Here is a 22,867-nt window from a genome sequence, read left to right as displayed (position 1 = left end):
AACATGAACATTATCTTAACATTAAAACACTAACATTTTAGCATTAACTTAATTTTACAATCAATGCAAATATTTGCATTTATATTTTAGTTTAATTATTCGTTTGTCTGAGTTGTAAAGTTTCAGTTGATGATAGCAAACATGGGCGACTGGTTAAGTGTTGTTATGGAAATGCCAGGTGAGGGACGAAATAGGGACGTTCGCAAACTGGCCCGGACAAATGTCCTCAGAACGTCCGTCAGCGAACGTTATAGAATGGATCAAATGCGAACGTCATCGGAATGTCTGGAAGCGAACGTTACAAAGCGGACCAAATGCGAACGTCATCGGAATGTCCGTCCGCGAACGTTACAAAGGGGACCAAATGCGAACGTCATCGGAATGTCCGTCAGCGAACGTTACAAAGGGGACCAAGTGCGGACGTCCTCCGAACGTCCGCTAGGGAACGTTACAAAGCGGACCTAATGCGGACCTAAGGGGACGTTTGAAAAGTCCGGGGGACGTCCCTTGTTTGTAGGGAGGGCGAACCGGAGGATAGTGCTGAGACTAACAAGTCCACTTCCGCTCTGTCGTACCACTGCCAAATCAACTCCACCACCTCCGGGTGGAGTCCCCTGGCCCTCAGCTCCTGCCTCGACATCTGCCCCTAGATTCAAGTGTCCAGGGATATAAACCGTCCCCAGTAAGAGCAGTTTGTCCTCTTTTAAAGGACAACTCCGGCACAAAATGAACCTTTGGTCTAATTACACATTGTTACCTAGTCAACCGTTATCAGAGATTTGTTTTCATGATTGCCGAATGTAAATAGTTTTATCTCTAAAAACAGTTTAGCCTATAACGCTAGTATAATGCTAGTATATAGGGCATAGAGTAATGACAAATAAAAATCGCTTGTTATTACCACTAACAAGGCTCAAAATAGCACCACACCAACACGACAGCATAACAAGGGTCCCTACATTCAAACCGAAGCATTGAGAACTTTGTCAGTGTCCATACAGTTTAATAAGAAGATATTTTATACACACAGTCAACTTCGCGAATACAGGAAGAAGCCATCTTGGAAAAATAGTCTCGACCAGTCGATCTACGAATGCCGATCCAAGTGCGCTGGTGAGATGTGAATAAGGTGATAAGGTGAGCGCGAACAGTAGGCTACATGTACATATTGAAGAGAAGAAAACGGTTTGTGTTTGTGTTTCTTCTGGAAACAACGGACCATATGAGATTCTGCACAGTTCAGCGCACATGTCATGGATCGGCGCTCGTAGATCGACTGGTAGAGACTATTTTTCCAAGATGGCTTCTTCCTGTATTCGTGAAGTTGACTGTGTGTATAAAATATCTTCTTATTAAACTGTATGGACACTGACAAAGTTCTCAATGCTTCAGTTTGAATGTAGGGACCCTTGTTATGCTGTCGTGTTGGTGTGGGGCTATTTTGAGCCTTGTTAGTGGTAATAACAAGCGATTTTTATTTGTCATTACTCTATGCCCTATATACTAGCGTTATACTAGCGTTATAGGCTGAACTGTTTTTAGAGCTAAAACTATTTACATTCGGCAATCATGAAAACAAATCTCAGAAAACGGTTCACTAGGTAGCAATGTGTAATTAGACCAAAAGTTCATTTTGCGCCGGAGTTGTCCTTTAAGGTCTTATAAATTCTATTGGTCAACATGGTCATTCAAAATTAATAAAAAAACAAAATAGCTCAGATAATATTAAGTTTGTCTTTCACTAACACTTTTATGAACAACTAACACAACATTTCAAAAAAAGTGTTTGCAACTTTCTTGATAATTTGTATTAAATGCAAGCTTTTGAACATATCATTTGAGTGTAACAGCCACAATGCAAATGAAGCACAGGAAAACAAGCTTGACTTACCCTGAGAGTTGAGCTCTTTGTAAATTCTCCCGTACTCTTCTTAACTCTTTCCTTGCCCGAACGCTTTGACGCCATATTGTAAATCTAGTCTGTATTCTACTTTTATCCTGCAGATGGCACACTCTCTCCAGACATATCCTTGTTTCTTGCATCCTTCTTGTGACATCTCTCCACTTCCTGAAGTTTACTGCACATATTTCAACAATTGCCATCACTCCCAGGTTGCGTTTAAGTCCATTTTTTACGCACTTCCCTCGCTAACTTCCCTCCGTCTTTATTCACTCGGATGTACGTCATTGCTTACGCTGTCTGTGCCCACTACTGGCGGAACTCTTCAAATGTGTTTTACATTGTTTTACAATTATTACATAATATATAAAAAAAATGATAACAATACAATAAACTGTAAGTATGTAAAAACAGTCAGCATAGCTACACAATGCGGTTAAATGTCACAATAACTCTTTATCATACACTAGAGTTGTGTGGTGGTGGTGGTGGGGCGGGGGTAAATTAAGAGACGTCAAAATCCTGTTGCATTGTGGTCTATGGATCTGCCTGAAGTGTACTATAAATTGAGTAGACTCCAAAATCAAGGGGTCGAAGGTCTGTCCAAAATAATAAACTTCCCTCGCCCACTTGACGAAGTTGAACGCACTTCTAAATGGCGGTATGGATTTTTTTAATTTTTTTTTTTTTTGCTCCACCTACCTGCTAACATCCGCCTGGAAAGCACCCATGGGACTCTGGTGCTCAAACGTATTAATTTTATCTTCTGAATGTAGCAATGCCAGGAGTTTAGGGTGCGTCTGTGAATGAAACAAATGATGTGGTATAGCACATTTATACTGTATTCTTCTGGTAAACTCAATTTGCAAAAACAATTTGCATTTACACCTTCACCTAAAAACTAGATTTTTGACCACTTGACCATACAAAAAAAAAACGCCTCCACAACTACGGTGTTCTAGGCGTTGCTATAGCCTTTCTATGCAGTGTGCTTTTGCGTTCATATATAGACAATGTAAAATGACTTATATAACCATTACTATTATAACACATTCATATTTTGTCAGAGTGTACCAGTTTATTTGTACTGACACTTCACATCAATGCTAAATGTGGTAAATCAGGGTAAACTGTGGTAAGATATGGTTTTTCACAATAACATAACCCAAATGTGTGTGTGTGTGTGTGTGTGTGTGTGTGTGTGTGTGTGTGTGTGTGTGTGTGTGTGTGTGTAAGCATGCATTTTACACCATCCTAGCATGGTGCATGGTAAATCATTGTAAACTGTAGTAAATCATATTAGAACATGGTAAATCATGATAAATCATGCTAGAACATGGTAAATCGATGGACACCATGGTAAATCATGCTAGATTCATGGTAAATCATACTGGAACATGGTAAATCATGAAAAATCACCCTGAAATGTGGAAAAATTGTCTATTTCATCTATGATCTCAGTGGTTAAATGCTCCCTACATAAGACAATGTCTTTTGATGCTTTGGCAGCTTTAATTTTATATGGTTTCTTAGACGTTATTTTACATGGCTCTCTGAAATACTTAATGATTGATCAGTCGCAACATTCCATGGTCAGTTATGAACCAAAAATGTCACTAGCTACACTCTACTGTACAATAACCACTCATCCGGGTGTTTGGGGCTGGCGCGTCTTTCCCTTGTATCACAACACTGACACACTCTCTCTCGTATTGAAACGTGCGTTTCCCAAAAGCATTGCAAGTCATCATAAAGACATTCACACTCAGAATAAAAAAGTAACACATTTTTACATTTAGAGGTTCAACATAGTTTGTCACTGTGACAATACCCTTTAAGTAACACCAGGTCACTTTTGCTCTCGGGGTCCCCCTACAGTTGGGAAACAGTATTGTCCTCTACTACTGTTGTAAACTCTGTCATCCTACATGCACGTGCATTTGTTGACAACCTTGATAACCCTGAACACTGTAGGAGGAGGTCACATGCAGGTGTTCTGCTTGCGTCGCGTGTGAAATGTCTTCATCCCAGGTACAGTGGCATATATTTCAGCATGTCATATGAATATAATTTCATGGGTTTTATTTTTTTTTTCTATCGACAAATGATCGTGATGCTCACGTTTACAAACCAGCGTCATTATAGTAGCCTAGTCTATTGGTTACCGTTTTACTGAATCTATATGATACTTCAATGCAATGTTTGAGTGGTAGATAATAACCATATATCGTCGATATTATATATCAAGCTACCATAAATGAATCTGTAAATTTTACAAAACGATTTGCATTATAGCTTGAGGCAAGAAAAATAAATGAAGATCACAGACATATTAGGTATCCTAAAATATGATTTTGTACATCTTATATATTTACTTGCAAGAATGTTGCCCCTACCAAACTTGTACACGCTGTTTAGACGATAGCTACCCGTCAAAAACTAGAATATCGTTTACTAGCTACCAGATTGATAATTCGCTACTCTACTATCATTACTTGATTCATGAAGATAAACTGAGGATAAGATAGCTTCCGTAACATAGTCAGGCAGACAAAAAAATATGCAAGCAATATACTAAGCATGACAGCCAAGTATGCATTGGTCGGTCCCCCTCCTCTTCCTTCAGCTCACGCCAGCGAGAAAACGCTGGCCCAATGTTGATCCTCGTTCTGCCTTTAACGCGATCACGTTCTCTTCTTCTCTTTTCACTTTGCTCTGATAAAACCTTTGCTTTCTTGTTTTTCTGTGCTGCTTCGACCATGACTATAACATTTGGCTCGCACATCCGTTTTTAAGGAAGTTGGGGTGGTGCTGGAAGTGACGTATATGCCATAAAAGCAGTCAAATTTTGTAGTTCTCTTTGTTCGCCGGTTACTACCCGAAATTCGAAAAGTTGAAAAGTACGATTAAAAACGCTACAAACCCCATCAGGCTATGGCAGATGTGTCATTCAACCTACTGTAAGTTGATATACCATCACAAGAGACTTGGAAATATATTATGAAGGTTGAAAAGTTACCTGGTGTTACTTTAAAAGGACATCCATGTACTCTACCATATTTACCCGTAAAAGGTTTGTTAAGGATACACCTTATCCTTATTGTTATATACACCACATTAAGGATGTACCTTAAAGGATGCATAAATGTCCTTACACTATACAATATTGGTAGATCTAAATCCAGAAGATCATTCGCTAACGTTATATATCGTTAAAACGTCCAGCCCTAAAACTTATATAGACAACTGTGTGTTTTGTGAAAAGCACTATATAAATAAATTTTGTGCATCAAACAAGCATACTCAGACCGTCAAAAAGATGGGTCTCGGTCCACTTCCAAACAAACTCTGGTGCAGTTCGAATTAAATATAAATGCAACAATAGCAAAGACTAGCAAATTAACCAAAAACAGGACATGATGTCACAAGATGCGACCCTAAAAAGGACAGAATCCTCAAACATAGCTGTTTTTTCTCGTCACAGTCATGATGTTGCACAGCTGGTCAAAATACCATTATATGTATGCTACGCACATACAGTGAACGCATTTAGCCCGGCACACTGTTTGGATGTTCGGTAAGTTCCGTCTTGAAATATACGCCATAAAAGCAGACCAATCAGGTTGTGAATATATCCCTATGCGTTAAGGTTTGGTGTTAAAAATGCCAACGTGAGCGCTAAGCAGACCAGGAATAAGGGCCAATCCCAATTCTACCCCTTACCCCTTCCCTTTCCCCTAGCCCTACCCCTTCGCCTTCCCCTTGACCCTTGAAACAGAGTGGCAATGCGTAGGGGTGAAAATATTCCCCTAAGAAATGGGACACCACTACGCCTCCGTTAAACGTCATTATAAGTCGTCGCTAGCGCCTACGTCACGCAGGAGATGCGCCGATGTTTATCACAACTTCCAAGATGCCGTTGACAGCTGCAGTTATCTCAGACGCGTGGGTACCGTTACAGCTATTTTCTTGCATTTATCTTGTGAAGTTCGCAGGAAACAATGGAGACGACGAAAATATGTTGCGGGACTATCGTTAGCAAACTACAGTAATTTTAGCGATTTTTTTACAAACGTTTCTGTGAAGAAACTGACCGTAAATATGAACACAATATTGAATGTAACATAAAGCAAGTCATTATTTGTCGTTACAATACTTATTAAAGCCACAAATACTTACATTTATGGGTCTCCTTTTTTGCTTGGGCAGTCATTTTGCGTCTGTAGCCTGGGTTAGCAGTGACACTTCTCATACCCCTTCGTTTGAAGTGTGCTCCCGAAAAATCTTCGTTTGAGGGGCTATCTGGCCCTTTCCCCTAGCCCTCCCCCTCCAACCAAAAGAGAATTGGAACAGCCCTACCCCTTCACGTGGACGCGCAAAACGGAGGGGAAGGGGAAAGTGAAGGGGTAAGGGGTAGAATTGGGATTGGCCCTAAATGTTGTTGGTTTTTGGGACCGAATGAAAGCAGCAAACCAAACTACTAAGTGTATTGTCCCAGTGACTAACTTTTGTACCCCTAAAAGCACATTTGTTTTGGTGTTCCAGAGAATGACATGAGGGTGATGATGTGAGAGTCCGATTGACCCTTACCGGCTCAAAACGAACTGTTTTTCTCTCTCTCTTTGACGGGATTCTGCTCTTTTCTGCCAACGATGGAAGGAGTGAAGAAGTCTGCTTATCTGAGTGGACTGCTTCAACTTCTCCAGCTTGTTCAGATGGTAACGGATCTTCCATTTCTTCCATGCTGATGCTAACAAATGCATTCTAAAGAAAGACAGAGATCTCATTGATATCTAGGGGAAACATTATGGGATATGTATATAAGACATAGTTAGCAAATTCTGAGAATAAAAATCAACATTTGGGAGACTGAACAAAAATATACTGCACTAGCATGTGCATGACACAGACATGTATATAGCATTGAGACAATGCCTGTACCTGTATTGATCTGTGGCCAGCTGGTTTCTCTGCCAGGTTAATATCCACAGGGTCCAGACTTTGCTCCGGAGTCGTCTGACCCAACACACACATGCCCACCTCGCCTGCTGTCTCCTAGAGAACCGATTTAAACACACCTGCCTCCATAGCAGCCAGTGCTTATACAGTACAGATAGACTGCAGGGTGCAAGCACATATAGACACACTTACATACAAGTGCTTAAAGGGATACTCCACTTTTTTGGAAATTTTACCTCATTTTACCTCTCCCCTAGAGTGAAACAGTTGGGTTTTACCATTTTCGAATGTATTCAGCCGATTTTTTGTTATTTAGAAGAATATCAGTAACCAGACAGTTTCTGGTCTCATTGACTTCCATAGTAATTTTTTTTCCTTCTACTGAAGTCAATGAGACCAGAAACTGTCTGGTTACTGATATTTTTCTAAATATCAGAAAATCGGCTGAATGGATTTGAAAACGGTAAAACTCAACTGTTTGACTTTGGGTGAGTGGTAAAACGAGCCTATTTCCAAAACAAAGTGGAGTATCCGTTTAAGAAAAGGAGAGCGATGTTTCCAAAAAGTGGTAACAAACCAACCAGGACCAGTTATGCACAACTTAGGTGAAACTCATGATAGCTAGCAAAGGGAAACCCTGATTCCTGTCCAAGATGGTGACTCAGGCATCCCTATTAACTCTTATTCATACAGAGGTAACTATAGATCTGACCCAGATTATGGGATGTTTCTTACTGATAATGAATCACAGCTGTTCTGAGCAAACGTGGGTTCCTCCAGGTGGAACATGTGGTCATCAGAAACACAGTTCTGCTGGGCTGAATGAGTCGTTTTCTTAAAGCGTCTGTGTTGCTTTCATAGTGATTCTTCCACTGTAACAGAATGTTAAGATATGAAGCTGAAATGGTTTGTTCAAAACACAGTCTAACACCATGGGCCCTGTTTTATCGATCTAAGGGCATGGTCTAAAGTGCATGGCACAAGCGAACCAATTTTGCTAGTCTACAAAATTGCGAAATACACTTGTTTGGTACGGTCTAAAAGGGTTGTCCCTATTCTCTTAATGATTAATGGGTGTGTTTTGAGTGTAACGTGCAATGAACCAATTAGAGTCTCATATCCCATTCCCTTTAAAAGCCAGTTGCAGATTCCACTATATCTTTATGTACACAATATTAATCTTTTACATTGTAATCCTTATATATCCTAATATTTGGCTAGTTTTTGTGTGGCTGCACATCCCTGTGTCTATAATAAGCAGAGTGTACACGTGTTGTGCACCTGCCTATATGCGCATATCACTAATGCGCCCTTTAAAGGAACACTCCAACTTTTTTGGGACTTTAGCTTATTCACCACTATATTCTCAGAAGGCAAGGGACTGCTACTTGGGCGGAGTGATTACCGCAGCAACTGAGACGCACCGTGGTGAGGAGCAGAGAGTTCGTTCAGGGTTGGAGTATAGAATCAGCAATTACTAGATAGTAATAGCATAGTTTACAATCATGGCTGTTTGCTGTATATATAAAGAGCTGCGACAATAAACAGGGGAGGTAATACCATGATGTTTCTCATATGACCTTGCTATTTGTACACTCTGTGGCTATACAAATCACAACATGTAAATAGGAAAATGTTTGCGTTATTTTGTCACTTATTTGGGATTAGTATGCTAGCTGTATCCATTTACATCCAGTCTTTTTGCTAAGCTAGGCTAGCAGTGGGTGCATCACAGCACAAGATGAAAAAGGTATGTATGGACTTATCTAACTCTGGGGGATATGGTGATTAAGCTAAAGTCCCAAAAAGTCAGAGTGTTCCTTTAAAAAAAAAAATGCAGTGTAATTCATTTGCCTCAAAATAGCAACGCGCCAACAATGTGCCTGAACACATCTCCTTTTCAGACCAGTGCACAAATGGGGGAAAACGCATTTGCTATTCAAACGATGTGGCACAGTATGTTAAAATGATAACTGCGTTGGGCTGAAACTAGCAAAAGACACTTGCGTCGCGTCTGGCGCTGCAGTGTGCCACCCCATGAGGAATTATGCCTTTTGACTATCCAAACACTGTAGTTCATCAATAGTCAACTTTATTGTAAATTTCTGAGGGATATTCTCAGGAAACTCTGCCATTGTTTATAAAATACATTATCACAAGGGTATAGTGTATTATAGAGTTGTACAAATTTCCCACCTGGTAAAAACTCTGATAGAGTATGAAATTACTTCTTCTCCTCTCCACTGCATCTGTATGAGCACAATGCATCTTTGCGGCCCATCTCAGAACATTCAGAGCTTTGTTTAAAACTCTTCTTCTATCATGACAGCAGGCTTGAGAGAGTAACCGGAGTCTTTTGGACCACATTCTCAGACAGCGCAACCTCAGACGGAAACTATACAGATCCTCACTCCTGCATAACACAGTGACAATTGGCAAAAAAATCAACAGTGATGACAGTCACCATTCATGTTTAATGGCCCAACCTCCAGATAATTCTCTTGATCACAATTTAAACACAGTGCATGGGCTCGAAAAAGCATTTAATTCGATTCATTTAGCTGAGCTCAAAATTACAGGCACAAGTCACAACAAGTAAGACATTTATTGTTTTTTAAGCTCTATCAGAAGAAGCACAGTCATTTGACACAGAGACAGAGTTTGTTTTCTTTACCTTTCTTCTATTTTCCTTTCATCAAAGTCATCACAAGCTGCTGGTGGTATATCAAGCTTTTCAAACAAAAAGAAATATGTTAAAGATGTGTTCGGTTTTCTAAAATTACATCAAATTATATCATCCCTTCAAAACACCCTAGTCCAAAAAATCTTAAAGGAATTCCAAACCAATCCAAATGGAATCAAATAAGAATCTATCCAGCAGGCATAAGACATTTCTGTTTGGTTAAATATAGGTTCTGATGTCTGGTTATCAAAATTCAATGTCAGGACGTTAGGTGTGTTAGACTTTAAGTGGCGCTGAGCAGACCCATCAACGTAGAGTTCTAAGGATCCGTCACACCTATGTACACTTAATAACTAAATCCAGTAATATATAACTAAACATAAATTTAAAAAATAATATAATATATTATAGCAATGTCTTCATTTCATTCTTAATTTAAAAAAGATAATAATTTATTAATAATCCATTTGTGACGGTGTGGCTAGCCTGTACAAATAAACTTGAATTGAATTGAAATTGACTGTACATATTTGATTCTAATTACATTTTTGTGATCGAAATGGATCATTTTTCATCCATATTAGAAAAACAGAGGGGAAATTAGTTTTTAAATCTATTAATCATTGTAAATCTACAATTCCCCATTTGAACTGGTTCCATATACTGATATAAATTCCAGGAGGCTTCATTTAGGATATTTTCATTACAGGATTTTGTATGCCAACATACCTGAGCAGAAATCTGAGCTTCTGTTGCAGCCAAGGCTTTACACTTCGCAAAAGGTGAGTGTTGATGAGATGTAAGGTATTTGCCATGAATAGACATTAGTTCATTCCTTTCTGCCAGTCCAAGAGGACATTCGTATGCTCCTCTAAGAAGAACTCTTTGCATAGTTTGCGTATGGTTCTTTATATCCTGAATCACCAGTGGGTGCATCAGACTCAAATTTTCTTGGATTTCAAGCCTTTTATGAGGGTTAATCTCTTTAGGGCTTTCAAAAGCCAATTTGTTGCCATTAAGCCTTGTGTCTCTGACAAAATTTTCATTTTGTCCAGATTTGTTTGGTTGTTTGCCACGCATAGCTACTCTAGGGACTTGACTAGAGCTGAATCTTGTATTACAGCACTGAAAGTGATCATTTCTTGGTTGTCTTTTGATACCTCTAGGAATGTAGCAACTGTGCCTTTCACTTTCAGTGACAACAGGTATTGAGAGAAAGGAAACTGCTGAGGTGGATCCAGACATGTTGGGCGTTTGATGTTCCACAAAAGAGACGGCTTGTTCAGTTGTGTCGAAGTGGAGCATCGAGCAATACAAGTTTGCAGAAATCCACGAGGACTCAAGAAGATCATGAAAGGTAGAGGAGGAAAGCCTTTCATCTTGCTTTTGAAAAGCGAACGCTTCCTTTTGGGGTTTATAAGCAATGTCTGCAGAATTAAAGCAGGTCGGCTGGCTGTTTTTCTTTGAAACTGGGGATAATGAGGAATCCTCAGTAAAATCCCTCTCTTGAGTCTTGCATTGCTCACACTTATGCTTGGCTGCTGTGTTAGAATACATGAGGGCCGTAGCATCACTTGCTGTATCTCTACTGGTGTATTTTGAGCCACTTGCACTCTCTGAAACTGAATAAATGTTCTTGTGGTGAGGAAGATCTAAAGTGCAGTCTGCTTCCCTCTTGAAGAATGTTTGCTGAATGAAAGGCGTTTGTATAGAGGGACGTCTACTCAGCGGGGTGTTCTTGTATAAAGCTGTTGTACCGTCTTTCGGCGCATATGGAGTCTCGTATGCGTTTTCCTCAGGCAACGGCATGGTGCTTGTTATTCACATTTTGCCGTTTCAATACAATCATTTTAAAACAAGGTCTCATTCCATCAGCTCAATAAAATATTCAGACATAACCATGAGTGCTGCATTAAAAATGGCTGAACTTCCAAATAATTAAATAAAAGATCTAATAATTCAAATGTCAACCGATCAAACATTTATATTCTTACATGTGGATAATGCAGTGGCAATTACGATCATCATTAGGCTACAGCTGTAAAGTATTTACAAAAAATCACTCACCCTTAGGGGAAGCATGTTATATTTGCTAATGCCTCCATTTTGTGTCATCTATAGTTAATGATCTGTATAAATTGTGGGAGCTGTATAACTGCAGAGCACACGTTGTGTGAGCTAAGAAGATTAGAAACAGATTACTGTACAACCAACCTGCTGGGAGGAGCCGGTAAATTAACTCAGTCTAGTTCTCATTATAAGCCAAGAGATGTCCTTTAAAAACTATATTTTACATTTTTGAAGAGAACATAGCTGGTGTTTGCCCATGCAAAACACTGCACCACAATGCTAAGATGCTATGGGAATTGTGCCGTTCCTGAACTGTTCTGAGTGGTTAGTTCATTGCATTGCTATTGGCTAATCTGGGTGGTTGTTAAATCAAAAGAGCCCATTCGCAAGTCTCTATGGCTTTGTTCAGACTGCAGGTAAATGTGGCCCAAATTCGATTTTAAAACAACAATGATCTGAGGAACAAATCGGAAATGAGCACTAAAGCTCGCAGTGTAGCCTATGATATTTTGGTATGTAAGCTGAATGATTTGAAGCATCATTCATGTCTGTGTGTACATTAAAATAATTTTTTTTATTTAAAATAGTTTTTGTAGCGAAATAAAAGCAATTGTTTTTAGTAGGTTGTCTTGACTATGGCTTTTCATGTTTGTATGGTTTTCAATCACTGATTGGCTACACTTCTTGTGCTATGTAAAATTTGATTTAGAAAGATTTGTCAGAAGCAATACACACATCAAATTTAGTAAAAATATCTTATTTTATTTGAGAAATGCAACAATTACCGATAAATAGTCTGCATAATCAAATTAAATTGACAAATTTCAGGAATAAATTTGTATTCATTGTCCATTTCATACAAAGTACAAAATTTAATTTCATGTCAGTCATGTGATCTTTAAACACTAATTACAGTAAGTTTTACAAACAGTGATGGAAAGTAAAACACAAGGGGTGATAAAATTCCCATAATCTTGATCAACCAAACGTCTACTCGTAGCTTCTCAGATAAACCAATCTGTGAGGCTGGAATTTCTCTCGACAAAGTGGGCATTCGGTCTACAAAAAAACAACAACAAAGAAAATTACTTCTTGTACATCATTAATGTTGAACTTTATGTGCAAACACACCACAGCATAATGTAATATAAAAGTCTTGCCTTGGTATTGCACCATTCAGTAATGCACTCCCAGCAGAAGAGATGACCACAGGGAGTACAAGTGGTGTTTCTGCGCTCCTCCAAACACAAGATACAGCGTGAAGAGCGAGACGATGACTCACTGACCTGACGACTGAGAGGAAAAACAGATGTGTAAAGAAGAACGCGAATAACGCAAAATAAATCTGTGTATTATGAACTCAAGACTCCATAATGTCACATTTATTACCATAACTAATGAAAAAAAATAAAAATAAATAAAAATACAAACAAGGATGTCTGATGTCTAAAATGAAAATATTTAATCCTTTTTGGTTTGATGTCAACCCGATCTCACGGCAATTCGTACAAATTATACGAGGTGGCTAATTCATAAAAAATTCGTACGACCTCACTCGTACTAATTAGTACGATTTTTGCTAAAATTCGTTGCCCAATTCGTATGAATTCGTACGAATGACATACCCCTGACCCCGTTCCTAAACCTACCCATCACGTGGGTTTAGACAAATTGTACAATTTCGTACGAGTGAGGTCCTATGAATTTGTACGAATTAGACACCTTTTAAATCACTCGTACAAATTCGTACGAATTGGACGTGAGATGGCGTTGTTTAATGACTATTGAAATGCTAGTTAAATGTGAAGTAAAATGTAACCATAAATTAAAAGTTTTGAAACATAATATTCTAGATTTTTAAATTGCCAGTTAATATCGCGAGAGAAAAAAAGTCAGACCTGTGAGCTGACTTTTTTTCTCAGAACTGCAATTTATATCTCACAATTCAAACTTTTTAAAGCAAAAAAAGAAAAGAAAAAAAAGGTCAGAATTCAGGGATATAAACTCGTAATTGCGAGAAGAAAGTTAAACTCAGCAATTCAGATTTTTTTCTCCGAATTTTGAGATAAAAACGTTGAGTCTGAATTGTGAGAAAAAAACATGAAGAACTTTATGACCCAGAAAAAAAAAAAATCTCTCTCTCTCATACACACTCACCAGTCACTTTATTTGGTACACCTCACTAATACTGGTTTGCTTCCCCTCATGACTTGAACTGAACTGCCTTAACTTATTATTCCTCCGAGATTGTGGTCCTTTTCCAGCACATTTCAAAGCTGCTCTATTTGAGATCTGGTGACTGTGGAGGCCATTAAATTATAGTGAACTAATTGACACGTTCAAGAAACCAGATTGAAATGATGTGAACTTTGTGACATGACCCGTTATCCTGCTGGAAGTAGCCATCAGAAAATGGGCACACTGCGGTCATAAAGGAAAGGACATGGTCAGCAACAACACTCAGGTAGGCTGTGACATTTACACAATTGCTCAATTGGCACTAAGGGACCCAGAGTGTACCAAGAAAATATACCCCACACCATTACACCATCACCAGCCTGAACCATTGATACAAGGCAGGATAGATTCATGCTTTCATGCTGTTTAAGCCAAATTTCTATGGAGCGAATTATATGTGCCGAAACCTCACACAAACACAAACGTGTTTTACTCACACCCAATGATTCACAAACAAACTCAGTGTGGTTTGTAAATACAAAACATCACTCACAAACTAATGCATATTGTTCTGCAAATAAAAAAATGTACCTATCAACCAAATAGAGTATGTTTTACATATACATAGAAACGTATTTCTTCAATGACAAAAATATCCAGCAAGTACAAACTAAAATCTTTAAAAGTACAAAACAAAATTCTACAAGTACAAAACAGAATTCTACAAGTACGAAAAACGGTCACGTGACTTTTGGCACTATTTTTCCGCGTCCAGACAGAATCAGATTTTCTCACAAATACAGTTGAACAACTTCTTCTTCTAGAACAGTAGATGGCGCTAAGATAAGGGATCAATTTGCTGCCTTTGCCCATGGGAAAATGAGCGGTGAACAGGTGTGTTTCTGTCTAACTTTATCTATAATTAACCTTATTGAGGTTTTGGTAAATGTTTATTATATAGACAGAAATCCACATTAGCACTTAGTAGTAACTTACTGTAGTAGCACTCCACTCTAGGATAAGGGAATCTATAAGCTGAAAGCTCTGCCATCATGTTGCTTTTTACATTTTTGTAAAAATGTTTCATTTACTGAATGACTCTATTTCTTTCATTCTCCGTAAATTAATGAGAACATTTCATTTAATTGAAAGGGTCCCACTTATTCATTAATTTAGTTGGAATTCAGTCAGCATAACTGTTAATGTAATAAAATAATGAATGAACAAAACAAACAATACAGTTGTTTCTTCCCTGTGATGTATTGCCCAAATTATTATTTTGGACAGACATATGAAACCCTCCTTTCAATTAAATTAAATGGTCTCATTCACATAGAATTAAGGAAGTTCTGTAGGTGAAAGGGGGTCAAACACAGTATTAGTATGGTGTCCTCCTAATAATCTTTTGGGTGAGTGTATATATATGCTGCCTTGGTGAACATAGGGGACTAAACAAAAGACCGGGGGGCGCTAGGAGAGGAAGGAACAAGCATTAAGTTACTACAGCGTTACCTGGGGAGAAGGTTTCTGTGCTGTTTCCACTCTTGCCGTGCTCTCTGTCTTTGCTTGAGGTTGTTAAACTGCAGTGTGAGAGTGACGCCCAGCTGTAGAACGGACAGCGCACCCAGCAGACGGTAACCGTTACTGATCATTGGGTCATCGCCAGACACATTCCCCACTCTCAGCTTAAAAAAAAACAAAAAAAAAACACATTTACACAGAATAAACATTACACTTCAGGAATATGATGTACACTACCATTCAAAAGACAGAAAGATTTTTTTTTTTAAGCAAATGAACACGTTTATTCAGCAAGGATACATTAACTTGAAAAAAAGTGACGGTAAAGGCATCTACATTGTTAAAAAATATCAATTGCTAATAAATGCTGTTCTTTTAAAAGTTCTATTTTCATTAAGGAATGTTGAGTAAAAGTTACCATCATTTCCACAAAAAACTAAATTAGCAGCAAAACTGTTTAACATTGATAATAATCAGAATTGAGATCCATCAAATCAGAATATTAGAATGATTTCTGAAGGATCATGTGACACTGAAGACTGGAGTAATGATGCTGAAAATTCAGCTTTGCATCACAGGAATAAATTACATTTTAAAATCTATTAAAAAAACATAAAAGGATATTTTAAATTGTATTATTTTACAATGTTATTGTATTTATTTATTTATTTTTTTTAAATAAAGAAAACAGCCTTGTTGGAACCTTGGAGAGACTTTTTTAAAAAACAAAACAACTCTAACAGACTTTTGAACGGTCGTGCATTTCAGAGTAAAACAGGATATTCAACAAGACAAAGTTAGTTAGACTTGGTTTTGGTGATCAGGAACTGATAGAATGGTAAAGAAAAGGCTCAAAACCTAAAGCTACACTGATAGGGTGAGAAGTGGGTGTTTTTTAAAGCAATAACTTTCAGAAAAAGTAGCAAAGTATTTACATGTATTCCACAGTATTCTGTGAAGCACCCTGGACAACCATGTTAATACCATGACATATGATTTGAACACTTCTGCTGATAATTTACTCACCCCCATGTCACCCAAGATATCCATGTCATTCTTTCTTCAGTCGAAAAGAAATTAAGGTTTCTGATGAAAACATTCCAGCATTTTTCTCCATATAATGGACTTCAATGGGAACCAAACAGTTCAAGGTCCAAAAGACACTTTCAGTTCAAACTGCAAACTGTTCAAAGGGCTTTAAACGATTCCAGACGATGAATAAGGGTCTTATCAAGCGAAACGATTGCTCATTTAACAATTAAATAACAAAGTTTAAGTTTTATAACCTCAAATGGTCGCCTTGCTCTGTTCTGTGATGCGCGTTAATGACTCTCCTGTTTGAACTCGTTCATCAAAACGAACGAATCTTTTTCTGAGTCAATTCGTTCACTGAATGAACCAAATGACTCGGAAAAAGATTCGTTCATTTTGATTGAAGAAAGAATGACATGGACATCTTGGATGACATGGGGGTGAGTAAATTAACAGCAACAGTTTTTTCAAAAGTGAACTACTCCTTTAATCAGTAGAGCCCGACCGATAAAGGATTTTGAAGGCCGATACCGTTACAAATATTTTTTGGTTTTAAAATCCGATATGCCGATATATCGGCCGATATTTTTTAACATTTTTTATTTCAGAAAGGCGCAACAAAACATTAACAGATTTCCCTAACGTTAGTTATTTGTAGTTATTTATGAGTTAACCAAAATAATATGATAATGCATTTTAAAAAGAAACTTTCTAAAAGTTTCTTTTATTGTCACAACAGAACAGACTGATGATAGTGGCATTAGCTAGATTTATGGTTAGCTAGTCTATGATGATTAGCAATAGATTACGTCATACTGCAAATTGTAAAACATACATTTTCAATATAACTGGCCAAGGAAACTTCCGCCAGCCACAAATTTTGTCATGCTTATTTGAGTTAAGAGAACTGATGGGGGTGTTCTTTTAATTGTTATTCAAGCAATGTATGTATCGTGACCAACTCAACGAGTGTTGTGTAGAGTGGTGTAGAGTGCCCTCTGGTGGACAAAATACACAACACTCATGACATGGTTCAAGCGTGTTTCGTCCATTTTTATTTTATTTTTGAAATATTCATTTATCGGCCATTATAACTGCCGATACCGATAGTTTGGAAAATGCCTAATATCGGCCTGCCGATATATCGGTCTGGCTCCATTAATTAGTACCAGATCATGTATTGGAGTAGGATGGTATTATAGTCTCTTACAGTAATTTTTCGTAAGGGACATAACACAAATCATCTGTGCTATTACTGTGCTTCATTAAAGGGTTAGTTCACCCATCATTAATTACTCACCCTCATGTCATTCCAAACTCATAAGACTTTCGTTCATCTTCAGGACGCAAATGAAGATCTTTTTCATGAATTTCTGTCACTCTATTGGCATCTATACAACTGTCACTTTGATGCTTCAAAAAGTTCATGAAGAGATTGTAAAACTAATCCATATGAATTGAGTGGTTTAGTCCACATTTTCTGAAGAGACTTGATCGCTTTATATAATGAACAGATTTAATTTAGGCATCACATTTAAACATTGATCAGCGAGCACAAACAGAAGCTCAACCGAATCTCATTGGTTCTTGCAGAAGCTCAAACGTGCTGCGTAACACGAGAATGAGATCCTTATTGGTTCTCGTACATCAAGACAACAAGCTCGAGCTTCCGTTTATTATAACTGACGACGTGTGCATTAATGAATGTTTATAAGAATAAAGTAAATCTGTTCATCATATAAAGCGATCGAGTCTCTTAAAAAATCTGTTTTACAATATCTTTATGATCTCAAAGAGATACAGGGGTTGGACAATGAAACTGAAACACTGGCCAATGTTGGAGGTTTCACATCTATATGCCTGGCGGCCAATCTTCAGAGTGAAGCACGGGTGGATCAGTGATGGTTTGAGCTCCAATATCATGACAATCCTGATTGTTTTTGATGGACACGACACTGCCGAGGACTACCAAACCCTTCTGGAGGATCATGAGCACCTGATGCTCAAACCGCATGATCATGCACCAACACACACAGCAAGACTTGCGACAGAAGGGTTTGATGAAGATGAAAGTGACGTTGAACATCTCCCATGGTCTGACAGTCACCAGATCTGAATATTATTGAGGTGTTTTGGAGGAGCGAGTCCACCAGCATCATATAATGACCTGGACACTGTTCTGGAAGAGGAACGGCTCATAATCCCTCTGGTCACTGTGAAGGACTTCTATCTGTCAATTGGTGCTGTATTTGGATGCAAAATGAGGCCCTCACCATTCTAACAAATTATTGTGTAGTAAAACCAGGTGTTTCAGTTTTTTTTGTCCAACCCCTGTAGTTGCATGGACTATCAATAGGGTGACAGAAATCTCTCGGATTTCCCCGAAAGATCTTCATTTGTGTTCCAAAGATGAATGAAAGTCTTACAGGTTTGGAACGACATGATGGTGAGTAATTCATTGACAGAATTTTCATTTTTGGGTGAACTATCCCTTTAATACAGCATATAGGAACTTATTGCCACAGTAGAGGTTTTATAATAATAAAAGAACAAAAACGTACATAACTAACACCTGCAGCTCTTTTACCGATGTGGTAAAAGGCTCCACTGATGTAAAAGACAGCCACATGTAGCCTGTACAGAAGAGTGATTCCCTGCTGCAGGGCAAACACAAGCTGAATCAAAGACTTCCTCTGAGACTCAGTCAGGATCCCCACAGCTCTCCGGATCCAGAAGCGCAGGCGTGATAACGGGCTCCAGGTTCTGCTCGTCTGGTGCAGCAAGTTCTGAGGAGCTTCTGCTTCCAACTCATTCTCAACACAGATCAAGAACTTATCCATAAGATAAGGCACAAACGTGTGGAAGAAGATAAGTGCCGTTCGGCGCATTCGCGAGGGGATTCTTCTCTTGCTGGGGTCCACCTGGATGATGCTGACATACTCCTCACCCAGGGTCTGATATCCTAAATGAAATGGACAACAGAAACGTGGCTCTGAAATACAACTCATATAACAAATACATCAGCAGTGTAGCAATAAAAGCGAATAACTTACCAGATAAAGTTGTTAGAACATAGTACGTCAGATCAGATAGTAATTCAATTTCCTTTCTGCACTGTAGCCAACGTCTGGAACCTCAAGGGGAAAAAAAACAATCTTTGAACGAACAGCTGTATTAAAAGGGACACATCATGGAAAACAGGATTTACAAAAATAATAATTCAGAATTGGATACCACTCTCGCAGTATGTAATATGTATATTGTGTGCGCCAGTGTTATTTTAGTATTGTTTCTATATATACTGTTATAGTATTTATTAATATAATATTTTGAATTAGCTTTTAATTTTAAATTTTGGTTTCATTTTTATCTGTTTTTTTTTTTTTTTTGTGTAAATATTTCTATTTATAGGGGTTGCAAATTGTCACGTGAACAAGCAAATCCACAAACAAAGAATAATAAAAATCATATAGGCTTATGCTAATTAGATAGTGTTCATTTGGTAAAATATTTAGATGTCTTTGTCAATGTGTCATCTATAATTTAGGAACTCTCATAAGACTCAAGACTTTTTATGACCTTAAATTTTAAAAATCTAATTTAATACTTAAGACTTTTTAAGGATCCGCGGGAATGCTTGAACGTGGATATTCACACTCATGCACGATGTTGCTGACAAACGGGGTGTAATTTAAGTTCTGTAGCTTTTATATGAAAATAAATATAATAAACAAACTACTTATTCATTATTTCCATTCGAAAGACATGTTTAAAATCAATCATTTTTACTTTACTTACAGAATTTTTTAAAGGTCCTGTTCTTCGCGATTCCATTTTTCAAACTTTAGTTTAGTTTAGTTAGTGTGTAATGTTGCTGTCAGAGCATAAATAATACCTGTAAAATTATAAAGCTCGAAGTTCAATGGCTAGAAAGATATTTTATTTAACCGAAGTCCCCTTTCAAAGCCTACAGCGAATGTCCGGTTTGGACTACATCCCTATATTTCCTTTTGTAGGCTAATGTCGTTAAATAGAACAGTTTTTTGACAAATCTCCGCCCACAGGTTCTAATCGATTCTCTTCATCTCCGTGTCTGATTCAGGCTCAAATTGATATGGTAATATGTTTGACATTTTTACAAGAACAATCAGCGCATGCATCTCCGATTTATGGTAAGGCAACGTGCGATAAGTTGCTGTCCAATCACAACACAAAATCGACCCGTTTTTTGGACAGTGAAAACAGCGGTACACAAATAAATAAATTGTGTGAAAAATACTGTTTTTTTACATGCGAAACATGAACACATGTTATATTGCACATGGTAAACACAATCAAAGCTTCAAAAAACATGAAGAAAGGGACCTTTAAAGAAACACTCGCAATAACCTATATAGAGATCGCACTGTCAAAGAGTTTGGAAATATTCACACATTATTTATACTCTTTCTTGTCTCTCTTTTTTTCTTTTCATTTGATCAAAGTAACAGTTATTTAGACATTTTCACATAAAATTGGATGCCATTTCTCCAAGATTAGCATTAGTGTTGTAAAGAGGTCAAGCACCAACAATATAAACAATGTACAACACTGCTATGTGTTTATAGGTGTATTTTGTGTACTTCACATAGCTATTGTGTATTTTATAGGGCTGAAACGATTAGTCGACATTGTCGACAAATCGTTGTTGTCGAGTAGTCGTTTGATTTCACTTGACCTAATGTAAGGGCGTGCAATATCGAAATTTGACCACTACGACATTCTGGCGCTAGAGTGTAATTCAGCCCTTTACAAATGCAAGTGCGGTAAAAGAAAAAAACAGCGCGAATTATGACGGTGTGCAAACGAATACGTTTGGGAAAGTTTCACAAAACTTCAAGTTCAAACCAACAGTTCTGTCATGTGGAATACATGCAAGGCATGCTTTTCACGGGAGCACAACATGCATGTTACTTAAAAGAGGAAACATCCCAGCAAAAGAGGAGCCGTTGATAAATTGAGTGTTCTCCAGCTGGAGAAAACTAACTAGTGGTAACGTAAATCTCTTAGATAATGCAATACTAATAATAGTAATAATATTATCAATAATAATATAATTACAGTAATGTGATGATTTATTTTGCATCGAATAAAGCTTGATCGAGTCAGGGCTGTTTTTATTATTGTAACAGTAGGCCTATAATTAGTCTTATCTCTTGCCTGTATTTTGTTCCATACTCATGAAGACTTACAAAAGGAGATGTTAGGATAAATATCATGCCAGTTACATTATCTTTTTCATTGTGTAAATTAAAAGGTGAATGAGAACATCTTTGTCAACTCAATTGTCATATAGGAAATATAAAATTGCAATCTTTTTTACAATAATGGTTTGCAGATTAATATTTTACCATTTTTGGGTCCTGAAGTAAATGACCCTTTTTCTGTTTCAGTTCTAAGAAAAGCAGTGGGCCTATTAAACAATGCTTAGAGAGCATAATGTATGTGATTTGAGTTGAACTGAAATCTGAAACACTTAAAGAGAATGACCTGTTTAGTTGGCTCAAAGTTCATTAAAACAACTATTTTAAAAGCTGAACTGATTTTATTTTTTTATATTAAAGTAAGAATATGTATAACTCAATGTTTTAACTAATTGAAAAAGCTGAATAACCGTTCCAAACCAGCTGATTAGCCGGCAAAATAATCGACAATTAGTCGATTAATCGCTCCAACAATCGGATTAATCGATTATCAATATAATCGTTTGTTGCAGCCATTTATATAATGTTTATTTCACATATTAAATATACAGTAGGAACTAATATGGCATACTGCACTTTAAACTATTATTCCATTTTGAACAGCATATTGGAATTACTGAAAAAGTTGGCCTTTTAATGGTCATAATTATTATGCCACACCTACATCATATAAGCATATGACCGCCCAAAAATAATGTTATTTTAAAATGCCTAAATTATAACTCTGCAAGACATGATGATTTAGAAAGTCTTTTGTCTTTTAGAAAATAAATAGGTGGGAAAAGCAAAATAAAACCAGAAGTGTAGAATAGATCCTTTTAAAATCGCTAAACCATGCATTCAGGGTGCTTGGGATTGCTTTACCTGCAAAGGTGTGGACGATCTCATTGGCGTTGTTTGTCAGGTTGTTCTGGTAGAACTCATCCTTCTGACACGAGCGGATCAGCTGCGGCTGATTCGCAGGAACTAGAGGCATTGCTCAGTTCGGAAGATCTTAACAAGGTCCTTAGAGAACGTGTATATACTAGCAGTTTATATATATATCATTTTACAAAAAATAAACAAGGATATACCGCCTTTATGGCTCTATTTGCTGGTCTAGTAGTAGATCACTTACTGTGCATGCTTCTAACGCTTCCGTGTTTAGTCATGTGATGCTCACGCGAGCACTCCATTGGTCGGTTGGTAACAGACGGTTCACTGATTTGCGATCAGTTTTGCGGTTTGCAGTCTACAACAGCAAACTCGGCTTACTGAGCTGAAGTCAGTATTTAGAAAGCG

The 22,867-nt window shown here is 37.6% G+C and overlaps 2 protein-coding genes across 3 annotated transcripts in view; both read right to left on the bottom strand.

The window, feature by feature from the left end:
* The window catches only part of LOC120489549 (uncharacterized), a 37,323-nt gene extending 25,902 nt beyond the window's left edge, over positions 1–11,421 (bottom strand). Inside the window, exons 1-8 of the mRNA XM_089119347.1 lie at positions 10,272–11,421; positions 9,534–9,589; positions 9,056–9,272; positions 7,595–7,731; positions 6,842–7,018; positions 6,491–6,664; positions 2,603–2,700; positions 1,892–2,078 (exon numbers count right to left, since the gene is read on the bottom strand). Of these exons, the coding sequence (XP_088975473.1) occupies positions 1,892–2,078; positions 2,603–2,700; positions 6,491–6,664; positions 6,842–7,018; positions 7,595–7,731; positions 9,056–9,272; positions 9,534–9,589; positions 10,272–11,351 (2,126 nt within the window). The 5' untranslated portion in view covers positions 11,352–11,421. The remainder of the gene's footprint in view (positions 1–1,891; positions 2,079–2,602; positions 2,701–6,490; positions 6,665–6,841; positions 7,019–7,594; positions 7,732–9,055; positions 9,273–9,533; positions 9,590–10,271) is intronic.
* A 938-nt stretch (positions 11,422–12,359) lies between these two features.
* On the bottom strand, positions 12,360–22,776 carry pex10 (peroxisomal biogenesis factor 10). 2 transcript variants are annotated; one of them, XM_089119346.1, is made up of 7 exons: positions 22,704–22,776; positions 22,451–22,564; positions 19,397–19,477; positions 18,905–19,305; positions 15,303–15,475; positions 12,773–12,905; positions 12,360–12,671 (listed from the first exon to the last, which is right to left on the bottom strand). In XM_089119346.1, exons 1-7 carry the CDS (start codon positions 22,759–22,761, stop codon positions 12,603–12,605), a joined length of 1,029 nt encoding a protein of 342 aa, XP_088975472.1. In that variant the 5' UTR covers positions 22,762–22,776; the 3' UTR covers positions 12,360–12,602. The 2 variants fall into 2 exon arrangements, with proteins under 2 accessions (XP_088975472.1, XP_039541538.2); XM_039685604.2 differs by having other exon boundaries at positions 22,451–22,708.
* Positions 22,777–22,867: the final 91 nt, after the last annotated feature.

This window comes from Pimephales promelas, chromosome 14, assembly GCF_988280905.1.
Source record: "Pimephales promelas chromosome 14, fPimPro1.hap1.1, whole genome shotgun sequence".
NCBI classification, from domain to species: domain Eukaryota; kingdom Metazoa; phylum Chordata; class Actinopteri; order Cypriniformes; family Leuciscidae; genus Pimephales; species Pimephales promelas.
The sequence above is the reverse complement of the archived record's forward strand: the minus strand, read 5'-3'. Positions and strand labels throughout refer to the sequence as shown.

Excerpts from the sequence above, each read along its gene's own strand:
- pex10 (XM_089119346.1), bottom strand. The coding sequence starts at position 22,761 with ATGGAGTGCTCGCGTGAGCATCACATGACTAAACACGGAAGCGTTAGA. Across the intron at positions 22,565-22,703 it reads AAGCGTTAGAAGCATGCACA|CAATGCCTCTAGTTCCTGCG; the intron begins GTAAGTGATCTA and ends TTCCGAACTGAG. Across the intron at positions 19,478-22,450 it reads GATCGTCCACACCTTTGCAG|GTTCCAGACGTTGGCTACAG; the intron begins GTAAAGCAATCC and ends TTTCCCCTTGAG.